Genomic DNA, 24747 nt, shown 5'->3' on the forward strand with positions numbered 1-24747 from the left:
ACAACTCCACTTGGGCATTTCACAGGATATGACAAAGTTCATGACAGGTATAAACAAACTATTTAGATTATGGGACCTATGAAAATTTGAGACATAAATTCTGTCATTTTAATAAAAATTGACTAAATCTGCAATAATGCACATTGTAAATAGCTTGCATAAACCTAACTCTTGGTCCATAGCCTTACACTGTCAAATTAATATTTATCTGGATTGTGTTCCAAAAATGCACCAGGGAATCACTTTACTTGAAGGAAGTCAGGACTCTTCTTGTAAAATATGCCAGAAAGCACCTCACTAGTCCGTGCCCTCTGCCTGTGAGGAATTAGGAACTGGTATTCTGTCCCTTTCAGGTGTGTGTTCAGCTCTTGGACTGCATGCAAGTGAAGCCCAGCAAGGGTCTCTGACTCCTTCACAGCATAGCTAAGGTAACTGCATGTAACATTAGTCTTAAGAAAGGTAAATGTCCAGTCTTCCCCTTGGTATGGACCACAGACTGAACCTATGGCCAGAATGAAGAGAATTGGCCCAATGGTTACTTTGGAACTAAAAACTCACCTCAAATGATATTCGACTTAAAAAGTACAACAAAATATAATTCACCCAACGACTTGGTAGTTGTCATAAACCCATTTGAGAATCTGACCAAAGTACGGTTGATCTCTCGGAAATGAGGACATATGTAAAATTCACAGAATTTTGAATAAAACTTCAGAGAGTTTATGGACTAGAAATCTTTCCATGATTCCTTAAGGACCCAGGAATCCCAGGATCAAGTCCCCAAAACGGATAACAAGGAATCCTTCCCACCTTATCAGTTTGAGTGTTTTCATGCAAAATCCTTGTGTCGATGGCAGCAGCCAGCAAGTTATTGGCAGCAGTAATGGCGTGGATGTCCCCAGTCAAGTGCAGGTTGAACTATAAATGAAAAGGAACATCTTTGTTTCAAACTAACATCAGGGCATTCAAGGACTGCCTGACAAATAATATGAGATGCTAACTATGTATCTTTATAACAAGCGGAATCCATGATGACCTAAATCAGAAAGTTGATGTCACCGTCTTCCACTTGACACAAAGCGTGCTTGAACAGTCTCTCTCATCACAAATTCTTCTGCCCTCAGGTTAAAGGTAAAACATTCTGATGGACTTACTGATAGCTATCCTTATTTTGGTTTCTTTCTTTTCCCTTTCCTTTATGCATGGCTTTATTATTTAAAATACTGTACTATGTCAACTACATATTAGAATACAAGGTATAAAATAAACAGTAACAAAGAATATAAAACATTACAGAAGGTTTAAGAAAGAAGGCGTGTCCTCCTCACTGATCTATTAATTTTGCTATTTTACTTCGAGTCCCTTATTCACACATGATCATTATTTGTATAATCAGCTACTTATAATTTGGAATCTTAGTTTTTAAAAATGCTATTAAAGGTTGAGCATCCCTAATGCAAAACTTTTTGAGTGCAACATGACAATGCCAATTGGAAAATATGCCATGAAACTTGGTTTCATACACAAAATTATTAAAAATATCATATCAAATTATGTTCAGGTTACCTGTAAAAGGTATATGTAAGACATAAATTTCATGTTTAGACCTGAGTCCCATTCCCAAGATATGTTATTACGTGTATTTGAATATTTTAAAATTTAAACAAAGCTGAAATCTGAAATTCTTCCAGCCCCAGGCGTTTTGGATAAGGAATATTCCTGAATTATATAATCATGTTGTTTGTGACTTTATAAAGACTGTATAATCAAGTAGATGTATAAAAAATTTTACCCTCCTATGTCTGGATCTATAAATTGTTTTCAAATTTTCATTTTCGCCAAAAAAAGTGCTGCAATTATAAAGAATACGTGCAAATAGTTTTTCTTTTATAAAGAAATTATTAATAAGCAATATATTTCCAGGAGTTAAACGATTTTGATAATATCAGAAAAGTTCTTTATGAAAGTTTTAGCTGCAAAACACTAGATAAGTTACTTCAGGAAAAAAGGTACACCTGCAGACTAAAAAAAATACTATTGGAAAAAAGTGGTATTCTATTTTAAGATACATTTTTTTACTCTCCTGGAAGGTTAAACATTCATATTTATTGTTAAATTTTTATGACTTATAAAAATATATTCACTGGAGAAATATGAAAAATTACATAATATGTATGTTTTGTAAGATATATTTGTGATTTTCAAAGTTGGGATCATAGTTCCATAATAGCTTGTCTTAACTTTTACACTTAATGTTAACACTACTAGTATTTTTACATCACAGTTTTCAAAATACATAATTTGATATTCTGTTTTTGAACATTTAAGTTTTTCCCAATTTTTTAATGTTATGAACTAGATGCAGACAGTTTGTTTGGTTTTGGTACTGGGAACAGAAGTCAGGCGTGCTTTTACCACTGAGCTACACATCCAGTCCTTTTTTTATTTTTAATTTTGAGACAGGGTCTTGCTAAGTTACTTAGGGCCTTGTTAAGTGGCTGAAGCTGGTCTTGAACTTGGAATCCTCCTGCCTCAGCCTCCCGAGTTGCTGGGATTACAGGCGTGCACCACCATGCATAACTGAAGATAGAATTTTAAAATTAAATCTTTGCATGCACATCCAATTCTTCCTTGGGATAAACTAAAAATGAACTTATTTGGGCAAAGGACATGAATGTTTTTAAGGTACTTGATATGTATTTCCAACTCTTTTTCCAGAAGTTTTATCAATATACACTTCCCAGCAGTGTCTGAGAGTTTATTTCAATCTATCTCTGCCAAAATTTGGTATGAATACTACTTTGAAAAATCCAGCTCTGTCAACTTGAGAAGTTAAGTGGTAACTGATAGTGGTTTTAACGCAGATGTTTTTGGTTATTAGTGGAGATGAATACCCATTGGTTAGTTACTATTTCTCTTCTGACATTTTTCTTGAACCCTTTGGCCATTCTACAACCGGGGTTTAAGTTTTTGTTTCCAGCTGTCTACTTGATACCCTCTTGGGGGCTCAAAGGACCCCCAGAGGGCTCTTCCCTTTGGATGGCCTTCCTTCACCCTGGACACTGCCGAGACAGTTCTCCCAGTTCTCCATTTCAACAAATGACTCCATTGACTTGCTCAACCCAGCACCCTGGACACTATCCTTCAATTCTCCCCTCGTCTCATCCCCTCATCTCATCCTACAAACATTGGCAAACAAATCTCCAATCACCATCCTTTTTCTACCCTCATGTCCACTGTCCTGGACCAAGCAGCCACCATCTTTCCCCTGGGCTGCCCCCAGAGTATCCACACTGGGTTCCGTCAGCTGACTCTGCACATTGGCCAGAGTGATTTTGTAAAACCCAGGCTGCATCTTGTTATGATTCAGGGAAGATCCCTTCGACAAGACCGACCATGACACTTAAATAAAACCCAGGCTTTTGGCTGTGAACTGAAAGGGCTGGCACCTGTCCACTCTTCTGCCTCATCTCCCTCCACTCACCCTGGCCACGGGCTGTAGCCACACAGGTGTCCTGCAGTTCTCTGAACAGGCAAGCCCTTTCCTGTCTCAGGACCTTCCCGCCAGCATTCCCACTGCCTGGAATGCCTGCCTTCCCTCTTCACGAGGCCGGCCCCTTCGCACCTTTCAAGTCTTCATATTTTCACTTTCATTTCTCAGCCCGTCTGGAATTTATTCTAACATCTCCCCCACTTGACTATTTGTGACAGTTCTTCCAGTAAGTGCTGTGTGTGCATGGTGTGCAGTATCAACAAGCACTACGCGTCAGGCACTGTGCTCTGAGCTGCAGATACAGGGAGGGAGAAGGCACAGGGGTCTTCTTCTCTCAAGGGCAAACTACCCAACTGTGCGACTGTGCTCCAAGCCATGGAGTGGATGTCTTAAAACAGTGGGACACCCACGTCCTTGCCCTAGTTGCTGGTAAATCTTGAGGAACTTCCCTAGGCTACACTCCATTCCCAACCAGACCTCCAGGCTCTGGGTCCTTCGCTCCAGCTCAGATGTAAGACTTCGGGCTGTTTTTCTCAGCAATGCCTTGGTCTACTCTTTTTCACCCCCAACCCTGAAACTTGAGGGTTTTTTCAAAGTTTTTCTAACTTCCCTGACACTCAGGCCTCCGTGGCTAAATACTACTATTCCTTCCACAAAGTCAAAAAATACTTGCTAATGAGCACCCACTATTTGCTGGGCACTGTGCTAAGTGCTGGGACTCTGAAACCTCAAGAGAGGCCTCCAACTCACAGGAGGTGACCAGATTGATGTTTGAAAACACTGGGGAATTTGTGGGATGGAGCAGAAATTCAAGAACAGAACCTAAGATGGGTAGCAAGGGTAGAAAGGGAAGGGGAGAATGTTCCAGGCATGGGAAAAATCTTGGAATCAAGACAAAACAGGGGACAGAGGGTACTGCTCAGTGGTAGAGCATGTGCTCAGCATTCACGACATCCTGGGTTAGGTCCTCACCCCCACCCTAAAATAACAATAAGAGGAAACAGGACAGGAGTCTGCAAGGAGCTTGAAAGGGGTGGGGGTGGGGGGATGGACCCGCAGATGGTGAAGCAGAAGCTGCAGTCTAGTGGGCCGTCAGGCTGAGCAGGAGGGATGGGCAGCACAGTGACCCGCTCAGATTAGGGTTTAGGAAGAGTATGAAGCACCTGAACAGTGGGGCTGAAGGGGACAGCAGAGTGGTGAGAGGGAACACTGGTTAGATCCAGGGGATGAGGGAGGTTACACAGGACGAAGAAAGCGTCTCAGGAAAATCAGAACTGACCCCACTGGCTCTTTTTTGCCCATTTTCCTCTGCAGTCACTTTACTTTGGAGTTTTAATGGACGGAAGTGAGCATCCAAGTGTTCCTGACTTGGGTAGTATAGCAGATAACCAGCAGAGGGACAGGTCAACGTTCTCTCATCTAGAACCTCAAGTCTACACAGGTATTGGAATTTAGAATCTTCTGGAATCTAGAAAGGCAGTATGAGGCATGTATAAAATTTATAAAATACCCCAACCAGGCAGTAGGTCAACACCCATCGGCTACGGGAAAGTGCATGAATAATCAGCAAAACATGAATATTCACACCAAGCGGGGCACAAAACACACACGGCTCCCAACAGTCAGTGGGAGGTTCAGGCACCACAGGAGCTACGCAAGTGCTTTGGGTCTGTTGCTTCTCCCAGGCTCTGGGGGTGGACGGTGGACTATGGCTGCTGGACGAAGCAGACGCTGAGCTGTCAGGAAGAAAACAGATCCATGGGCATCTCGAGGCCTTACCTCCTCCATGGGGATGACCTGCGCATATCCTCCACCTGCGGCTCCTCCTAGACAACAGAGTGGCACTTAGTGTCATCAGCAGCTGCACAGCCCGGACAGAGCCCCAGGCACATCGCTCCCGACCAAACAGGTGGGCATCTATGCCCAAGGTGAACTCACGAGAGGAGGCATTACCTGCTCTGTCCAAGCAGACTGGGAGTAAAACTAAGTCTGCACGCTGTCCAACGGTGCAATTTAAGGACTTCTGTTTCTTTGTTTAAAAAACAAAGGTAAAATAATATAGCAAAAAAAAAAAAAAAAAAAAAGTATGGCAAATGTCAGTACTGTAAGAACATTTCAGGGCCAGAAGTGGAGGTGCAGGCCCTGATCCAGCCACTTAGGAGGCTGAGGCAGGAGGATCACAAGCTTGAGACCCATCTGGGCAATTTAGGAAGATCCTGTCTCAAAAAAATTAAAAAGGCCTGGGTGTCGCTGGGTCATAGAGCAACTCTGGGTTCAATTCCCAGTACCAAAATAACAACCACAACAACAGAAAAATACTTCAGGATATGAGACGGTTCTCATATACCGAGTCTAGGAGCTATACTTTATCTAAATCATACATGCACTGATGTGTTAAACATTTTTCCTTCTAGTAATCTAAAATTCCTCCATAGGAAATGAGAGGGAGGTGGGGTATGGAAAATGGTGGAGTGAGACAGACATCATTACCCTATGTACATGTATGATTGCACAAATGGTGTGAATCTACATCGTGTACAACCATAGAAACAAAATCATGTACCCCATTTGTGTACAATGAATCAAATGCAGTCTGTAAAAAATAAAAAATTAATAAATAATTTTTTTTTTGCTTATAAAACCACCTGTAAATGATCTACAAACTTCAATGAACTTATTTTAGATAATCTTAGGAAACTTTTGTCATGTTGCTTATCCTTCAAGACATGACATCTGTTATGTTAATAAAAATGCATCTCACCCCCATGCATATCATTTTACAATGTACCCCATTCTTTCCAGGCTGTCTCATTTGAGTCTCACAACAACCTGGTGAGCTGGGTACCATAAAACTTTTTAAACTTTAACAGATACAGCTCAGAGAAGTTGTCACTGGCGATAGGTCACACAGCGGTAAGAGATAGAGCTGTGATTAAAACCTTGGCCTTCTCACTCCAAGCCTAATGTTTATTCCACTACATAATGTATGACCCTCTATGAGTTATCAGTACTTAATGAGTTAGGAGTTATTCATGTTTGTAAAAGTAATATAAATATAATTCAGTTAAAAACTGCTAACTGCCAAGAACACACAGTAATTGCAATAAGTGCTATTGTAAAGTGAACTAAGGAGTGACTTCATGATAAATCAGTGAAGAAAGAGTAATGAATGGAACTGTGCCAGACACAAGCCCAGCCAGAGCCAGAGAGGAATTTCATCGTGACTCTGTGCACAGCCAGTTAGTCTCCAGAGTTCCCTGGCCCCACACGACAGCTCCCACGAGCTGAGACTTTGGGGCCAACATGAGGGGCCCCTCAGTGTTTAGAGGGAAGGACCCTGCACGGGGCTGGGATGATAAGCATGCCTTCACAGTGGTTCAGCAGACAAGGCACAGTCAAGTCAGAAGGGGAAGAACTGGGGACGGGTCTCCCAGGGGCTACAACAGAGACCCTGCCCCACGTAGCTCCCCAGGGGTCTGTGTGTGCCGGGAGGACAACATGGCGTAACTGCTACATTCTCAGGGTGCAGAGGGCACACATAGGGACGATATGGACCAGTTCTTCCAAAAAGTTTCACTCTCGACCTGGGTATGATATTCTTTTTAAACATTCTCCCCAATTTTGTTCTGAAAAATATACTAGTTGCTAAATAAAGTACCTTTCACTCCAAATGTCGGTCCCTGGGAAGGCTGCCTCAGACAGGCAAAGGAGTTGACGTGCAGGTGGGCGGTCAGCGCCTGCACCAGCCCAATGGTGACTGTGCTCTTCCCTTCTCCGAGAGGGGTGGGCGTGATCCTGGTGGGGGGGAGGGAACTTAGTCATATTTCCAAGACAAACTATGCAGAACCAACCGAAGACGCCAGAACCAGACCAGAGGATGTTGGTAGAGAACAAACCTCCCCAGCTCTACTCAGCAACGCAGTTTCTTGGATCAGGGCGATTTATCCTCAGCACTCAGGCTAGGCTTCAGGTGAAGTCAAGAGAGAGACGTAGAACAGGGAAGAAAACCAGAAACCAAAAAGGCAAAGTTACCTTTCCAATCCATTAGCGTTAGAAAGTTCTTTGTTCTCAAGGGGGGACACCTGCATTTCTGTTGCTTCCTACCTCTGGAAGTCTCACACCTAAGACTAATTCCTTTCCATACAACAGCTCTTCCAATATTGGAAAAGAGCAAGTCCAAAACCCCTCCCATAGCAAGCAGGAAACCCCCACTCTGGAGTTTATTACTGACAACACCCCAAAAAGAGAAATATTCACGTTTCTAACAATATCACAGTATTAAATGATAGGAAGTGAACCAATTACATTCCCAAGTAAGATCCATGAAATTATTCCTTAGCATCTTATAACCATCAATAAAAATCCTGAAACACTCACAGTTTGGTCTTCTGTGAGTCAGGATGTGTAGGATACGACGGTTTTCTGACCTACAAAATCGAGTGAAATGACCACAAAGGGGAAGTTGTACCTTCGATCCACCACGGTCTCCAGCTATCTCAGACCACCCCTACAACACGATCAGTGACAAGACAAGTGGGACTCCGTCCCTGCCTCCCAGGGCTGGTAGCCAAAGGGAGGCCTGGATAATTCAGTGACTACAATCAACGTGGTAAACACTAAGGTGAGGAAAAGGACAATCAGACTATATTAAAAGTGTATGCAGAAGGAGGATCTAACCAGATTTGGAACATCAGGGAAGGCTCCCTGCAGGAAGTAATATCTTAATGGAGTAATGATAAATGGATAAATGTTAGCCAGGTGGTAAACTGGGTGGGGTGGTTAATAGGCAAGAAACTTTGCATTCATGGTGTTATTTGTATCCCATTTGATGGATGAAGAAACAGGCACAGAGAGTTTGAGTAACTTGTCATGATCACGTGACTAGAAAGCAGTGGAGCAGGTCATAACCCACAGGCCAGCCATCTGACTTCACTTGTTATTTCTATTGATGGAAGACCAAGGAAGAGAGCGTTAAGACAGAGGGACACAGGCCACTGAGGTTTGGAACCATGTGAGGACAGAGGAGAGTCAGTGGACTCTGTGACAGAGTCACTCTGTGTCCACTGCAGGAGGGGTTGGTGGTAAGCCAGGAAGAACGCTGTGTGGTGAAATAAACCTCCAATTCTCAAGTCACATGATGGTGGTATCTCCGTTACCCCTGCATCTGCCTAAATAGCACATTTTGAAGTGGGGTCAACAAGGAGACTCAAAGTTACACAAAGGTGCTTATCCACTGAGTCAACTTTCTACTCTTTCACATATGACATGCATAACAGCAGAAGCCCAGAGGTATCAGGATCTTAGAAAAGCTTGTAAAGAAGATGTAGTACCTTCCATAGGGCAGTTTAAGTACCTACCGAGCGTTTATTGTTTGCAAAGGAATAAGTGGTTTACTTTAGCTGTGTCCCATGAGTGATTACATTCTCTTTCCCAAGGACGGGCTCACAGAGCTGCCTAGACAGCCAAAAGCAGCCACGCCCAGCGATGAACTCCTCGGAACTTCAGCCAGCCATCCAAGTCTTAATTAGAAACACAGGACTGCTCAGCTTTTTTTGCCAACGAATACAATTCAGGAAAATCAGAAAGTAGGAAGTATTTATTGGGAGCAATAAAAGGAGAGCTACAATAAAAAATTTATTTCGCCTCATTCCTGCATGTGATATCAGAATTTGGTTTAATCCCCGCCCCCAACCTCCAGTATCATTAGCTCAGATTCCAAATCATCAAGCTGATTTTAAAAAGAATGAACACCAAGATAATCTCATGTCTTTTTCTGTTTCTATGAGAGCTTTGTTTATGGAGACGGAAGTGTGATTTTTATTTATGAACTTCCTTCACTTTTCCAGGCATGCTGGTGTGCTCCCAACCTCCGTCCACCCATGGCTTTCTTACAGGACTTGTCTGTGACTTCTCAGATGGCTGATGATAAGGGATCCAATCTGTCTGTCTCACCTACTGGGCCACAAGCGTGCCAACGGCAGAGGATTTACTGCCAATTACAGTAAAAATCTGCCAACAAACCCAGAGACAATTTGGATACATTCTGAACTAGGTGGATCCTTTACTCAAAGGTCAAAGGGACTGCTTATACGGAGGCAAGTGGCAAAACCCTGAAGTCATTCTCAAAATTCAGAATCTTGTTGAACAGTATTATGGGCATTAGCCATGGCCAAACCATGAACTCCAAACTATATGCTTAACAGCATAAGAGTATATATCATTCATCATAGGCATCTTTATGATTTGGAAGGTCTTTTAACAGACTTTTATTATCTAATAATAAACCCTATAGTCCATTTGGTTGTGTTTCCTATTACATTTGACAGAGGTAAATAGTTCAGGGTTCCTGTGGGTACTGGTTCCTTCTAAATACCTTTCTTCTACTTTACAAGTAATACCAATAAAGGAAAAGCTCACAAATATCCAGTTACCTAAGGTAGAAAAGCAAAATCTTAGAAAACTCAGTAGAGGTTATTTTTACACTGTTCCAGAAAGGTGGGGTGAAACATTAAAAAACAAAAAACCTCAAGTCAGGTATTTGGCATGCTGCAGAAAACAACCACGAAGTGACAAGAACAATCTTGGTTTTCCTTTAATGTGAAATTCAGTCTAATCTCAGCCAGTTTGGGATTTTAATTTTTTTTTTTTTTTTTTAAACTACTCTGCCTGAGCAATTCAGAGAACTTCTAGAATGTTCTGCATGGAAATTCGTGTGGAAGCCCCACAGAGACCGAGTGCACATTCAAATGCCCTGCAGCTGCACTCCGAGTCAGGTTCTCAAACGAAATTCCTTTTCATTAGTGTAACTGGGAAAATATGTAAAACTCAAGAGCCCCTAAGATTCTGTTGGCGTATTTCCCTGAACAATTCCCAATACTTTTCATTTTGTCAGGCAAAGCAAATAAAGTGATGTGTAGGTGTAAATTCCATGTGATACGCAGCTGATGAAATGCAGACGATTCTGACTGAAAGAGAAATCCTAAGGTCTGAAGAACGGCTTTTTAAAAAAGAAGTAATCTGTTCTGCTTTTGTGTTATTGAAACAGAAGATTTTTTAAAAATCCCATTCTTCTATATTTTAATCCCACTCTTGATATATTTTAAATCACATTTATATAGAAATTGAAATGCACAATAATGAATGTATTGTGAGTTAGGTTTATTGAAAAATTCTTAGGTATTTGAATTCTTCTAAAGCATAGGAAAAAATTCATGTTAGATTTCAGACAAAAAGGCAGGACACAAAATGGTACTTATAGCATAGTCTTTGTACAAAGAATGGATACAGAGACAAAATTCTGGAAGAAGATATAAAAACTTTTAACACTACTGAGCAATGAGAGATTTAGTTTTCTTTTTCTTTTTTTTATTTTCCTTTCTTTTAGAGCCTTGTACAATAAGATATTATGTTCAGAATTAAAAAAAAAGAAATAATTCTCCACTTAATGGAGGGATCGTTTGTACTTCTGAAGAAATTGCAATGATACATGAAATAATTGATAATGTCATTCTGTCCTAACTTTTAAAATAATATTTTAATAATTGGGATAGATTCAAACTAACAAACTTTTTCTCAGCAAAGGAAACTATCCATAATGTGAAGAGAGAGCCTACAGAGTGGGAGAAAATTTTTGCCACACACACTTCAGATAGAGGACTAATCTCCAGAATCTACGAAGAACTCAAAAAACTTTACACCCAGAAAACAAAAACCCAATCAATAAATCGGCTAAGGAAATGAGCAGACACTTCACAGAAGAAGATCTACAAGCAATTAACGGATATATGAAAAATGTTCAACTTCTCTAGTAATAAGAGAAATGCAAATCAAAACTTCCCTAAGATTCCATCTCACCCCAATTAGAATGGCGATTATCAAGAATACAAGCAACAATAGATATTGGCATGGACGTGGGGAAAAGGTGCACTCATACATTGCTGGTGGGGTTGCAAATTAGTGCAGCCACTCTGAAAAGCGGTGTGGAGATTCCTTAGAAAACTTGGAATGGAACTACCATTTGACCCAGCTATCTCACTCCTTGGCCTATACCCAAAGGCCTTAAAATCAGCATAACACAGTGATGCAGTCACATCAATATTCATCAATTCACAATAGCTAGATTGTGGAACCAACCTTGATGCCCTTCAATTAGTGAATGGATAAAGAAACTGTGGTGTGTGTATATATGTATGTATATATACATACACACACACACACACACACACAAATGGAATATTACTTTGCCATAAAGAAGAATAAAATTATGGCACTTGCAGGTAAATGGATGCAGTTGGAGAATATCATGCTAAGTGAGATAAGCCAATCCCAAAAAGCCAAAGACCAAATGATCTCTCTGATAAGTGGCTGATGATACATAAAGGGAGTTGGGGGGGGTGGGAGGGAGGCAAGAATGGAGGAAGGATGTATTGTACAGAGGAAAAAGAGGGGTGGGGAGGTGGTGGAGGAAAGGAAAAATAACAGAATGAGACACACATCATTACCCTATGTACATGTATGATTACACAAATGGTATGACTCTACTTCGTGTACTACCAGAGAAACAACAGCAGTACCCCACTTGTGTAAAATGAATCAAAATTAAAAAAATATTTTTTAAGTTGTAGATGGACACAATTTATTTATTTACTTACTTATTTGTTTATATGTGGTACTGGGAATTGAACCCAGTGCCTCACATGTGCTAGGCAAGCACTCTACCACTGAACTACAACCCCAGCCCCTGCTTTTGACCTGACCAAAAGTAAAAATAGGGAGGTGATGTTTATATTAAATTTATTTTCTATTTTTTAGATTATGAATAAAATATTTCTGTTCTAAGTTGATCTCAATCATCCATCTATTAATGGATTAGATACTAGAGGAAGTTTAAAGAACATTTAAAGAACATGTCATTTGCTGTATTGGGAGGTTGGTTCTTCTTTTCTAGAATACTACGTGACACACACTTTCTAGAACTCTTGCTCTGCTGTGGATGCACATAGATTTCAAATTCCTATTCACAGTGCTTTTTTCAGTGCAACTGAAAGAAGACCATTTCATTTTGGTTTGTCAAAGTTCTCTGGTAGTAAAGGGAACTTATACCACGACCGTTCAAAAAGAACAATTGATCTGTTTGTGTTACATCCACACTTGAGAGAAATCATGTTTAATTCCATTTCTACTTACAATCTGGCATGCTGGTCAGTTACACATATTCACATCGGCAAAGGGACAGCCTAGGGCAATAAGCCACTGGGACTGGACAGACATCAGATGTGGTCCTGTCCTGCTAGCATCCTCTAGCAGGTGGCTGGAGGCCAGGCCTTGGAGGTTTGTCTCCAAGTTAGGAATCTGATAACAACATCGTCGGGGCTTTTGTTTCAGAAGATCGATTCTGCGCTCCCAGCTCAGGTAGGGCTGTGTCTAGGTTTTGTTTCCAAAAATGGACAAGCCCCAAATGGAGTAAATCCCAGCCATTCCATAAGAAAAACTGCTGCAGGAGTCTTCCTCAATAAACTGAGAACACATCTCCTGAGTCTTCCTTAAATCCTCTGATCCTAAACTCAATGAAAAAACCAGCAAACTCACCTGCCAAGATCACCAAAGCCTCAGGCAAAGGAAGTGAATCCATGCACAAGATGTTTTTGAAGACCGTAGTGTTCAAGGTGTGTTCATTCATGGCAAACAAACTTGCCTTAGGTGTTACTTCGGAAAAAGCAACAGGGAATGGATGGACGCCCCACACCTGACAGCCCAGGAGTCAGGATGCCCTGTCCTTCCTGCCAGGGGGATGGCTCCTCTCGGGGATGGGCCAGAGCCAACATCTCCCCTCAAGTTCAGCTATGGAGACCTTAGGATAGGAGTCCTGGGTTGAAAAGTAACATGGGGGTCCAAGTGCAGCGAGCCTGAAAGCCTGAGAAGACTGAACCACAGGCAACCAGGGGCGGCAGCAGATTGCATGGAAAAAGACTGTGTCCATATTGAACATGTAGAGACTTTTGGAGATCATTATTCTCCAAATAATATACAACTGTTGACATAGCGTTTACACTGTATTACATTCTAAGTGGTCCAGAGATGATTTAAAGTATATTGGAGGATGTTTGTAGGTTATAGGCAAAGGCTATGCTGTTTCCTAGAAGGAACTTGAACATTAGAAGATTTTGATGGCCCAGGGAGTCCTAGGACAAATCCCCCACAGATGCAGAAGGACTCCTGTAACTGAATTCACCTCCAGGGATTTTTCAAAGAAGATAATTGGACAAATGCACAAATATGCATGACCAATGCTGTGCATCTCAGCACGTTCATAATGGTTGAAAATGGAAACAATTTAAATGTCCACCGGTACAGTAGTAGACTATGAAACATCTCCATCACATTTTCAAGTCATGGTCCACCTCTATGCCTTTAAAGAATTAGCACGGGCTGGGAGATAGCTCAGTCAGTAGAGTGCTTGCCTTGCAAGCACAAGGTCCTGGGTTCGATCCCCAGCACCACAAAAAAAAAAAAAAAAAAAAAAAAAAAGAAAGAATTAGCAACACGCTGCACTATGAACAGTAAGCAACTCCAGCGCTTCTCCCGGGAGCTAGAGGCGCTAAGATGTGCAAAATGGAATCCATGACATCCCAGGTGTTTTTACTCTCCCCCGCATGTGACTAAGAATCTCAGACGTGAGCACTGGAATATTTGCTATGCAGTCAAGAAAGCAGTCACAGTTCCACATCTGCTCCCATGGTGCCAGGTGCACAGTGCGCAGGTGCATAAGAAGTGGCTGGGAAAACAGCACAGGTGGGCCGCTTCCGTTATGGACGAGTCTGTTCACACCACAATGGGCCCCAAGGTGGGCACACACTTCCTCTGGGTGGAAAAATCTGGGATGTTTTACTTTGTTTATTTTCTGTTTTTCTGGAATATTTCTACAAAGGCACTGCATCACTTTTATAACCAGAAAAAGATAGAGAGATAAAAGTACTTACATTGATAATTATGTAAAAACAAAGTTAACCGAGTCAAGTCCAGTTACAAGAAATGTCTGCCTTACAAATGGGTTTTGTACCCCTCAAGTCTTGGCCTATGTGTCATAGGTGATAGTTGAGGCAATGAACTTTTGGGACAACAAAAGAATTCACAGGGTCTCTTGATGGTCCCTCAGGTCACAGTAAGTAAACTGTCCAAATCCCTTGTTTTCTATCCTCTTTTCAACTAGTGAATGGGTTTCCTCTTTTTAAGGGGAAAAACAGCAAACACTCCTTTTCCCAAACACTATGAATGTCTTTCATCAAATGTTCAAAACAAGTGAAAATGGCCCAATGTTAGGTTTTAAGATGCAAGAGAGTAAGTTTTTGTAACATAAACACACAAAAAAGAAACATCAAGAATATTGATAAGAAAATTTAAGTTTCACACAATTATCTGTATCTCCTTCGTTAAGTATTATTATTGAGAAGAATACAAACACCAAAATCAAAAACCCTGCCCAGTTCAAAATAAGGTACTTTCAACTCTTATTTTGATTTCTACCATATAAAACTAAATAAAAATTCCAGGGGGTTGACCATGCCACAATGTTAGTCATAAAAAATTAAGTACTGGATTAGTAACTTGCTACACCTTTATAGTTTGTGGCAGAGATAATTTGCTCTTTACTGAAAAAAAAAAAAAAAAAAAAAAGAGAAAGAAAAAAATTTACCTCATGTCAATGAAGGAATACCAAGTACAATGGATAAAATAAGGTTAAATTTGAGATAGGGCTCATCCGAGGGGTATGAGGACAGAGAGAGGAAGGGAAGAGAATTTGACAAACATGGCTTCTCAGTGGATTTTTAAGCACAGTCTTACCCAGCAACTAAGACGTATTTTCCATCTGCTTGATCCCTCAACCTTTCCAGCAGGGACAAACGTACTTTGGCTTTGCTTTTGCCATAGATCTCAATTTCATCTGCAAGCAATCCTATCTCCTTGGCAAGGACATCCACAGCTTTTGGAGTCTGTCCTCTTGAAATCTCAATATCACTGGGGGAAAGAAACACAAAAGAGGGAAAGTCTTCTCAGCTTAGGTGGTCGCTGTGAGAGTGAAAGCCAGCCATGCACCGAGCCAACGAGGAAATCACTGCAACAGCCTGTCCTTTCTCCCGGGCACAGCTGCTAGCAATTAACATGCAGGAGAAAGCGGTGCACTTTTTAGACATGACTCTGAACGACTCGTGAAGATCCTAGGATTGTGTCGAGGCACAAGGATAACGCCTATGAGGAAGAGGAGAACTTAATATTACAAGGGGTGCAGGCGCCTCCTGAAAGGGAAAATCCACTAGAGTAAAAAGCTGTGCGTGGGACCCGCAGAGAGAAGGGCCACCCCCTAAAGCTCTCCTGCCGGCTAGCCAGGCCTGTCTCTTGGCTATTTGAAAATGTGGAAATGCTACTTTGTTTTATCTCCGTCCACACTTTTCCTCTCTCTTTCCTATTTCCAGTCCAACAATCATATTTCAAAATATTTGAGTAATTACATAACTGTGTGTCAATGCCAGAAGCTCAGTTTCAAACTGAGGAAATTTTAGGAGCTCTGCAGAGTGGCTGGGAGCCTAACTTGACTCTTCTATTCTACTGAAAGCTGAGCACTGTCTACACCAGCACATGTACCATCAGGAGGGCCTGCTGGGGCTCAGGTGCACCTCTCACTGGGGACCAGGCTGTCCATCCCTCTGTCTGACCACCTGAAAGTTAGACACACTATTCCCTCATAGCAAGGCTAACCCAGAACCTCCGGCACAAGAGAGCTGATGTCAAGGAACTGCTCAGGGTCACACGAGAGAGGACAACCATCCCTGAATCACGCTGGGGGCATAGCAGTCTCTCTACAGTGGCAGCAGACCACCCCTCCACGGCAGGCAGCCCCTCCGCTCTGATTTGTTCCCAGTGCTGACAATCTATTCAGCTCACATACCAACCACCAAGGTGGTCTGACCACTGCGCAGGAGAGAAGAGTAAACTTGACTCCATCCCACCTGCTCCAAAGGGCACCAGAGAAGCCAGGAGAGGGGAGATGCCTCAGGCCTGGGGTGGCTTGGCTCTGGGCTTCCTGCCAGGCAAGCCCCTCCCGGGCCCCACAGTCCTTTCTAGTCCACCTTTCATTGACCTTTACTTTCTAGAATCATACTTCATTTTCCCTTCCTGGCTATCCCTTTCTTCCTGCTTTTCTCCTCTCTTCATTTCCTATATTAAACAGCTTACTTGTGGAAAATCTCCATGGTTTTGCTGTCACTAGCTAGAGTCACAGTGACATAATTTTTATTAAGTGACTTATAAACTACTGCTTGCCTTTCTTTCCCCAGTGGCTCTAGAATCAAATTCAGTCAGATGACTAAAGGACTTTTTTCCCCCGCCCCAAGGAGAATTGACTGAAAAACTTTGGTATACACAATTTGGTGGAACTGTCTTAATCATTTTTAGCTCTCTGTAAGTCTGATTTATTGATTTACTTGTAAAAACCAAGGTTCTATAATACCAATAGCTTCAAAAATAAGATAGTTCATGAAACACATTGCAAAATTATAGGGATGAAGTTATGAAGAATAACATTCCTCATTGGAATTACATATTAATGAACACAGAGCATAGGAGAGATGTTTAGTCTATCCTGGGGTGAAAGAGCTGGAAAGTTCCACCAGCCTGGTGGGCATGATCCAGCCATAGTGCTGCACTGACTGTCAAGGGAAGAGAGGCCAATTCTAAAAAGCAACTGGTTACTGAGACCCTCACTGCAGGATCTGTCTCCTTGGCACTCTGCTGGGTGGGATCACCTGGGGATGTGGTGGCAAATGCACACACCACATAGGGTACGTAGGGTGTAAGGACAGAATCACTGTGGTGGGGCAGATAGAGATGACTCATCTCGAGGCCAGAAGATGCTCATCTCTGGTTCAGATACCACATCTGACTAATTATTCTAAATCACATACTGAGATTAAGTCCTGAAGTCTGTATTTCTAAGTTTATGCCAAGAGAATTATGTAGCTTAGATCTTACTAACTACAACTCTGGCCCCTAAGACCCAGCTGCCCCACGTGGTAGGCATTTCTAGCCCTGAAAAGCATATTTTAAATACCGCATGACTGTATTTTGTCTAATTTAAAAAACACTGTTTTGTGGACCACTAAGAAGAGAAAACATATCACTGAAGCGAAAGGAAATAATAAAGCCTCTTAAAACTGAAAGAATACAGTCAACATGTTCGTTGTGATTTCATTTTGGAGGATTTATAGTAGAGAAAACAGTGAAGGGATTTGATGATAAGAAAAAATTATCTACCATCAAAACCAAAATACCAGGAGTCATGCCCCAGCCAGTGGTGAACGGGAGACCTGCGTCAGTCACTCTGGAGCGCTGACGTGGGTGCAAGCAGGACTCTGGTGTTACCTTGGAACGGGGGAGAGCGGCTGCAGCTTCAAGCAGTGGAGCCTCCACCTCCGGTGCTGCTGCTCGCGAAGCCACCTCCTTCCACTGCTGACCATGTTCTTCCGGAGGGAGCGAGGAAAACGCACGTTACACAAGTAAAGCAACAACATGGGCACTTACGCTAGGGAATGTCGTTCGGGGGTGTTATGAAACAGAAAGGATCCTGAAGTCACACCACAATCCAAGAGAACATTAGCAATCATTTTATTCACACATAATTAGGCTGGTGGGCTTAGTTTAAAAAGGAAAATGTGAGATCTCTGCACTGTTAAAATAGATAAGGCGTTCACAAGACATCAAGTATATAGATATAATTACACAGAATGGATTCTTCATCTTGATTAGAAAAAACAAATGAGGAAAATGTAAAGTTGCGGGACTGATCGGCTTTGCATGCTCAGATTCCAAAGTGTGCAATGGCATTTCAAATGTCATCCTTATGTAGCTGGTAGGAACAACAAGGAAACTGAGTTGTCAGATAATGATAAATATAAGTGCATGGGTATGTGTGTGTGCACGTCAAATAAAAATAAAATGAATAGAAATAAAATGTGGCTTTAGTGGAAATGTAACATAATTCTAACAGAAACGTAAAAGTTTTTTTTTTTTTTTTTGTTTTTTTTTCGCGGTGCTGGGGATCGAACCCAGGGCCTTGTGCTTGCGAGGCGAGCACTCTACCAACTGAGCTATCTCCCCAGCCCTAAAAGTTTTAATTGTGCTTTACCTGGTAGGTAAAAAAGATATGCATTAAAACTTGCTTCTGCTTTATTCTCTGCAGCAGTGACTAGAGCCTCAGGCTTCTCTATTGCTCCTTAGCGCCACTGCTAGCAGACACCTTTGCTGCAGGCTCCTGTGTCATTGGAACACTCAGCTCACACAGTGAAGAGCTGGGGATCCTGGGCTTTAGGTCACATAGATCATAGTGTCTCAAAAAGATGTCAACAGATTTTTTTCATATCCTGTCTTTAGGAGAGAAGCACAATTCTCGTGTCCTTGACTATGGACTAGACTGGGTGACTCGCTTCTAACAGGAAAAGAGGACGTGGTAGTGTGTGAGTGCAGAAACCCGATCATGGAACACACCATCGCTTCCTCCTTGCTCTCTCCTTTGGACTGTGCATTCTGGGGAAAGTTAGCTGCCCCACTGTGAGCAGCACTATGGAAAGGTCCATGAGACAAGGAGCAAAAGCATCCTGCCCACTGCCAAGGAAGAATTAAACATCACATGCCAACAGCCTCGCGAGGGCGTCATCCTGGAAGCAGATCCTCTAGCCCCAGGCAAGCCTTTAACAACTACAGCCCCAACTGACATCTTGATTACAACTGCCTCAGAGATCCTGAGCCAGAGCCACTTGCTCCCCTGCTCCCCAATCTGATCCACCAGAACTGTGATAATTAATCCTTGTTATTTTAAGTTGCTATAGTTTGGGGATTATGTATTATACAGTAATCGATGCCTAAAACACAGACCCGATTTGGGTCCCTGTCCCAAACACGTTATGTGATCATTAAGTGAGTCACTTAATTTTCATAAGTCTCCATTTCCTCATTTGTCAACTGGGCTTAACACTAGGAATGTAAAGTGTTTTAATGCTGTAACTGGTAAATAGAAAACACTTGCAAAATGTTATCAACTGTTAAATAGACGTCCACATTCAAAATACTTAAATATTGGTGTCAACCAAACCTGAATTCGCAGAGCTGCAGCGAGCAGACCCACATCATCTTCTGCAATGAGACCATTAAAATGTACCTCTGGAGAACTACATCTAAGCTTCCCTGTAAAAAAATTAAGGAAAAAAAAAAAGGATTTTCAACATATTGTCATTTACAACCAAGTGTTCCTTGTAAAAATCTAGCTCACTGAATAATGGTCTCATTTTGCAAGGAAGTCATGAGGTCAGGGCACAGCTGCAGGTGGGTCACCTCTGGCACAGCCTTGAGGATCTTGGTTGGGCCCTAATGTATTTTACATTAGAGAAATGTCCCCCTAAGCTATTAACCTGGATGAATGGAGGTGTGATTTAACAAAGCACCTGAGGCCTTGCGGGATCATATCTCACCCTGAACCAGAGAGAACCATCCAGGCACACAATCTCTTCAAGCAACCTCAGGTATCATGTTGTGATGATTTTTTTAACAGAGTATTTCTAGAGATATAAAGACAGTCATGACTCAAGACAATTCACAGCAAACATTTGCAACACTCAGTGCAGAGGCAGAGTAGCCTACAGATTAGGGTTTTCAACGTGGAAAGGCACTGGTAAGAATACTACTTTTCCCTTTTAGTTATCACTTGAAAAATTTATGAAAAATAAGCACATGTGCAAAATGCTTCAGCCTACATCCTTCCTTAGAGGAAAGAAATGTTTCTAACAGTAACTTTTCTGAATTAAGAAACTATTGTCTTCTTTCTTTGGACTACTCTACTCTTAAATTATCCACTTTGCTGACAGTCCAGTGGAAGAAAGCACACAAAACACTTACGAGTACGTGTTTTGTGATGTTCTATTGTCAGATGTATTAAGGGTGTTGGAAAATCATATCCCTCAGGTATTGTTTAAAGATTAGCAGCACTTCAGTTTTATAAATCATATCTAGGCAAAAGGCAAGAATCAGAGAGAGAGAGAGATTTGTTTTGTTTTGTTTTAACCACTAGAGATCTGATCTTAAAATCTTGTCCATCTACTATGGGAAAGAAATATGCTTTTCTCATTCTTCTGTCTTTAAGTGCTAGAGAAATAAGACAAAGCTCCATTCCAAGAGCTGGTATCAATTTATAAAAGCTTGTTCCCAGAATGTAATCACAAATACCCATGTGAAGTGAAGAATATTTCATCCACATGGTTACACAGTAAGAAATTCATCCTATAATTTCAGTCACTTGCATGACATGGAGCTTATTAGCAAAAGTGAGAATATGCTACTTTGAAAGTTGAATGATTGTGGATACATCAAAACCATCTCATGAATGATTCCAACAAATAGGTGAATTACGTGAGGAACAGCTCTGCCAAACAGGACTAGGTCTTATAAGGTCTCCAGTCCAAGATGGCAGGTGGCACACATATCGCTCACTCTTCCCTCCTCCCAGCCCAAAGTGCATCTGGAGTGACTAAAAGGAAACACATCCAGAATAGTAAAAACGGTGTAACGAATGGACCAGAAATCACAAGAAATTTTTGAAAGTAGCAACTTTCATCAGACGGTTGAGAAACCAGCACCTGTAACCCCAACATGAATGGAAGCCCATGACTACAACTATGCAAAACTTTTTCCTCCTCATGGACCCTGGATAAGTTCAAAGCTCAGACACAACAAATATTAGAAGAAGATGGATGAAGCAGACATCTTTGGGACACCAGAGGATGTCCACCAGCTATAAGTTGACTTGCCTCATAAATAGCACTGCCTTCTGGTTTTCTTGCACAGTAGATGAAGGTCTGCTACCTGCTGAGTTAATGGCTGGCTTATTAAAAACCACGTAATGAAAAATAACAGTGACTTAAAAATAAAATCCCAAACTGAGAGTCTTAATTATATACACATACACATTTTAAACGTTACAAGAATCTTGTAGGACTCTGTTTTTTTCTTTCTGAAGAAGCAGTTATCTGAATTTCAGTAATCATTTCAGTATCATACTTTCTTTTCCTTTTCTCACATTCAAATAAAATTAAATTTATATTAAGTTAATTTTTTATGAAAAAAATGTAAAATGGTTATCTTGGGGTGATGGGATCAAAAGTTATTTTTATGTTCTTTTGTATACTAATCTGTATTTTCTCAATTTCCTACTATAAACACTGCCTTTGTGGAAGGGATCGATGCAATCATGAAACTGAATTTAAAATTCTAAATCCAATAAATTAGAAGCAATTAAGAGTGGCAACTCCATAGTCAGGAATACATTCTCAGTGAACTTCAAGGCTAAAAAGTCTTTGAGAAAGGAAATCATTATTTCAGCCCCCTGCCTGTGTAAAGACAGGACCCCACCTGGAAGCCGTCCACAGTCTGGCCCTGAGAGGCACCCAGGGACCAGAGTGCAATAGGGGTCCCTTCCCAAACCATGGATGGGTCTCTCCACTTCCCATTAAATGCTGTCCTTTAATTCATGGTTCCTCCAGGAAAAGTCAATGAATCACTTTGAAAGACAGCCTTTCATTTATATATTTTTTTCATGATAAGCAAACTTTCTGCAATGCAAACACTTAAGGCTCAGTGTTATGCTGTCCCTAGAAGTCAGAACAGTTCCTTCCTTGACATGAGCTGTTTGGAGACCACCCTAGGGAGTCTGGCAGAATAAGTGAAAGGCAAGGGGCTGGGCCAAATCTTTGGTTTTCCTGTCCTCTCTGCTATACTACAGGAGTTCAGCTCTGCCTAGGGCACCTTTATTATTGCAAAAGCGCTCTATGAACCCATAGACCAAACACAAAGTCTTTTCCTATTTAGGATGGTAAGTTATTCTGAAACATGGGTGCAAAGTTTTGAAATCAGTAGAACTAAAAATTAGAAATTAGTATAGATAAAACTTTTTAGAAAACACTAGTGATTAGGTTTTCTATTAAATATACTTATGTTGTAAAGTAAAAAGGTTAACATGCAATAAATAAAATTAGTTTAAATCATTTAGAATAATTTTGTGACAGTGCTTTCAAGAGATGTCCTCCTAGCTTATGCCACCTGACTCCCACTATTGAATGGCAGCATATGCTTTTTAAAAAGCGTATATTGTAAGAAATGAAGAAAGGAACGTAATTAAAATATCAGTATCAACTTATATAGGCAGGTCTTTTGGAATGACTGAAACCAAACTGAGAAGAAATTAACACAGGGCTACATATTCTAAAAGTCTCACATCTTTTAAAAGAGTAAAAATTAAATATATTTTATTTAGAACTAATTAACATTTGACATGGAAACTGGTAATAGATTGAAGGGGTAGATCCAAAACACCTAGTATTACAGGTAACAGATACAATGGATTTTAGAATTAAAGTTCAAGTTATCCAAATGTGGAAATAAGAGGGGGGGTATGAAAAATGGTGGAATGAGACAGACATCCTTAACCTATGTACATGTATGATTACACGAATGGTATGAATCTACATCATGCACAACCAAAGAAACAAAATGATGGACCCCATTTGTGTACAATGAATCAAAATGCAGTCTGTCAAAAATTTAAAAATAAATAAATAATTAAAAAAAAAAGTTAACCAAATGTATCAGGATCTTGACTAAATTATATGCATGCTAATTCCTGAAACTTCTTACATAGTCGGAATCTCACTGGACTACTTTGGGTATGATTTTTGGAATATAACCACATAATTTGCTAAGCTGAAGTCTGAAATCTATTTTGTACTGCATACCAGGCAACAGAGAAGTAGCAGGAGGGAGCAGAGGACGTGGACCAACATTTATTAGCAGCTAATATGAAAAGACTGTACAACCGAGGTATCATCTCTTTTATTTCTCCCAACTGTCTTGATTGCATTTCCTCCACAAGGAAATTGAGGATCAGAGAACTTAAGTGATTTCCTCAAAGTCACACAGTTATAAGCGCAAAGTAATTCAGTTGTTTTTTTTTAAAAAACAACTGTATGTGTGTGTGTGTGTATGTGTGTGTGTGTGGGGTGTGATAGGGACTGAACCCAGGATTTGGGCATGCTAGGCAAGCACTCTACTACTGAGCTACAACCCCAGAACTTTATCATTATTATTATTATTATTATTATTATTATTGACAGGTCTTGCTAAGTCACCCTGGTTGGCTTCAAACTTGCCTTCCTCCAGTCTCAGCCCTGCAAGGAGCTGGGATTACAGGTGTGACACCAAGTCCAGGCACCGATATTCTTTTTTTTGAGTCTGAAAGCCCTAACTCTCCACGCTCTTTCCTCTCTCCCTTCACTCACAGACAGGAAGGCCCAAGGTCCTCCAGAGTGCTGGCGTCCATTACCATGAGCCCTGGGATGCAACCCAGGCTCCTTGCCTAACTCCGCACTTAAAACAGCTACGTTAGCTTAAAATGATGCTATAAACTCCTCTGAACCACTGGGTGGCTGTTTTGACACCATTCTCTGGGCCTGAGACATAAGACCAGCTTCCTTGTTCCTAATGGTACATCAGTCAGTAAGGCCTCATACTGGAAGTACTAAATGGCCATGCTTAGGGTGAGTTCTGCTCTTTAACAAGCAAGCCGTTACAAGATCACAGTACATTACTTCCATTTAAAATAATTTTTAGTAAAAAAGCAAATGTAATTATTCTTATAGCTAGAAAACAGATCACTGCCACGTCCCTATTTTGAAATCTACACACTGGACTCGTGCGAGAGTAGAATGAACAGGCCCAACGTGTCAGGTGTAATTGCTTTCTGAGCACTACTTCGGGGACATCAGCCATCAGGAAAATCTCTCCAAGGATTAGATATTCAATAACGTGCCTCTGCAGAATTACCTCACCATAAATCACCACGTCCCGTCTATTTTTCATGGGGGAAGAAGAGGAGGAGGGACCCTATACCCTTACGATGAGATCAAAATCTCATCGCGACACGTGGCCTTCACTCCGCCACAAGAGTATTAAAGTTCTTCTGGTCTTAAGTTTAAACAAAAACACTTCTCTTTTTAATAATGTTTCACAGAGCCTACTCATTGTTTAAAGTGGCAAGAGAATGACAGGAGGGGAAGGAAACCTGCCTCTAACTTACTCATAGGTTCAATTTTCATAGTAATCAAAGTCACTAAGAAGAAACTGACTATGAAGAAATGCAGCACTATTATGAGCGGTGCTTG

At 41.1% G+C, this 24747-nt stretch overlaps 1 protein-coding gene across 1 annotated transcript in view; it reads right to left on the reverse strand.

Annotated features, from left to right (window-relative positions):
* Window positions 1–24747, reverse strand: part of Mthfd1l (methylenetetrahydrofolate dehydrogenase (NADP+ dependent) 1 like) — a 202129-nt gene that overhangs the window by 141897 nt on the left and 35485 nt on the right. The window contains exons 9-14 of the mRNA XM_047559648.1: window positions 19635–19726; window positions 17909–18006; window positions 15335–15508; window positions 7152–7288; window positions 5273–5319; window positions 811–918 (exon numbers count right to left, since the gene is read on the reverse strand). Coding sequence (XP_047415604.1) covers window positions 811–918; window positions 5273–5319; window positions 7152–7288; window positions 15335–15508; window positions 17909–18006; window positions 19635–19726 — 656 coding nt within the window. The remainder of the gene's footprint in view (window positions 1–810; window positions 919–5272; window positions 5320–7151; window positions 7289–15334; window positions 15509–17908; window positions 18007–19634; window positions 19727–24747) is intronic.

This window comes from Sciurus carolinensis, chromosome 7 (genome assembly GCF_902686445.1).
Source record: "Sciurus carolinensis chromosome 7, mSciCar1.2, whole genome shotgun sequence".
In the NCBI taxonomy this organism is placed as follows: Eukaryota; Metazoa; Chordata; class Mammalia; order Rodentia; family Sciuridae; genus Sciurus; species Sciurus carolinensis.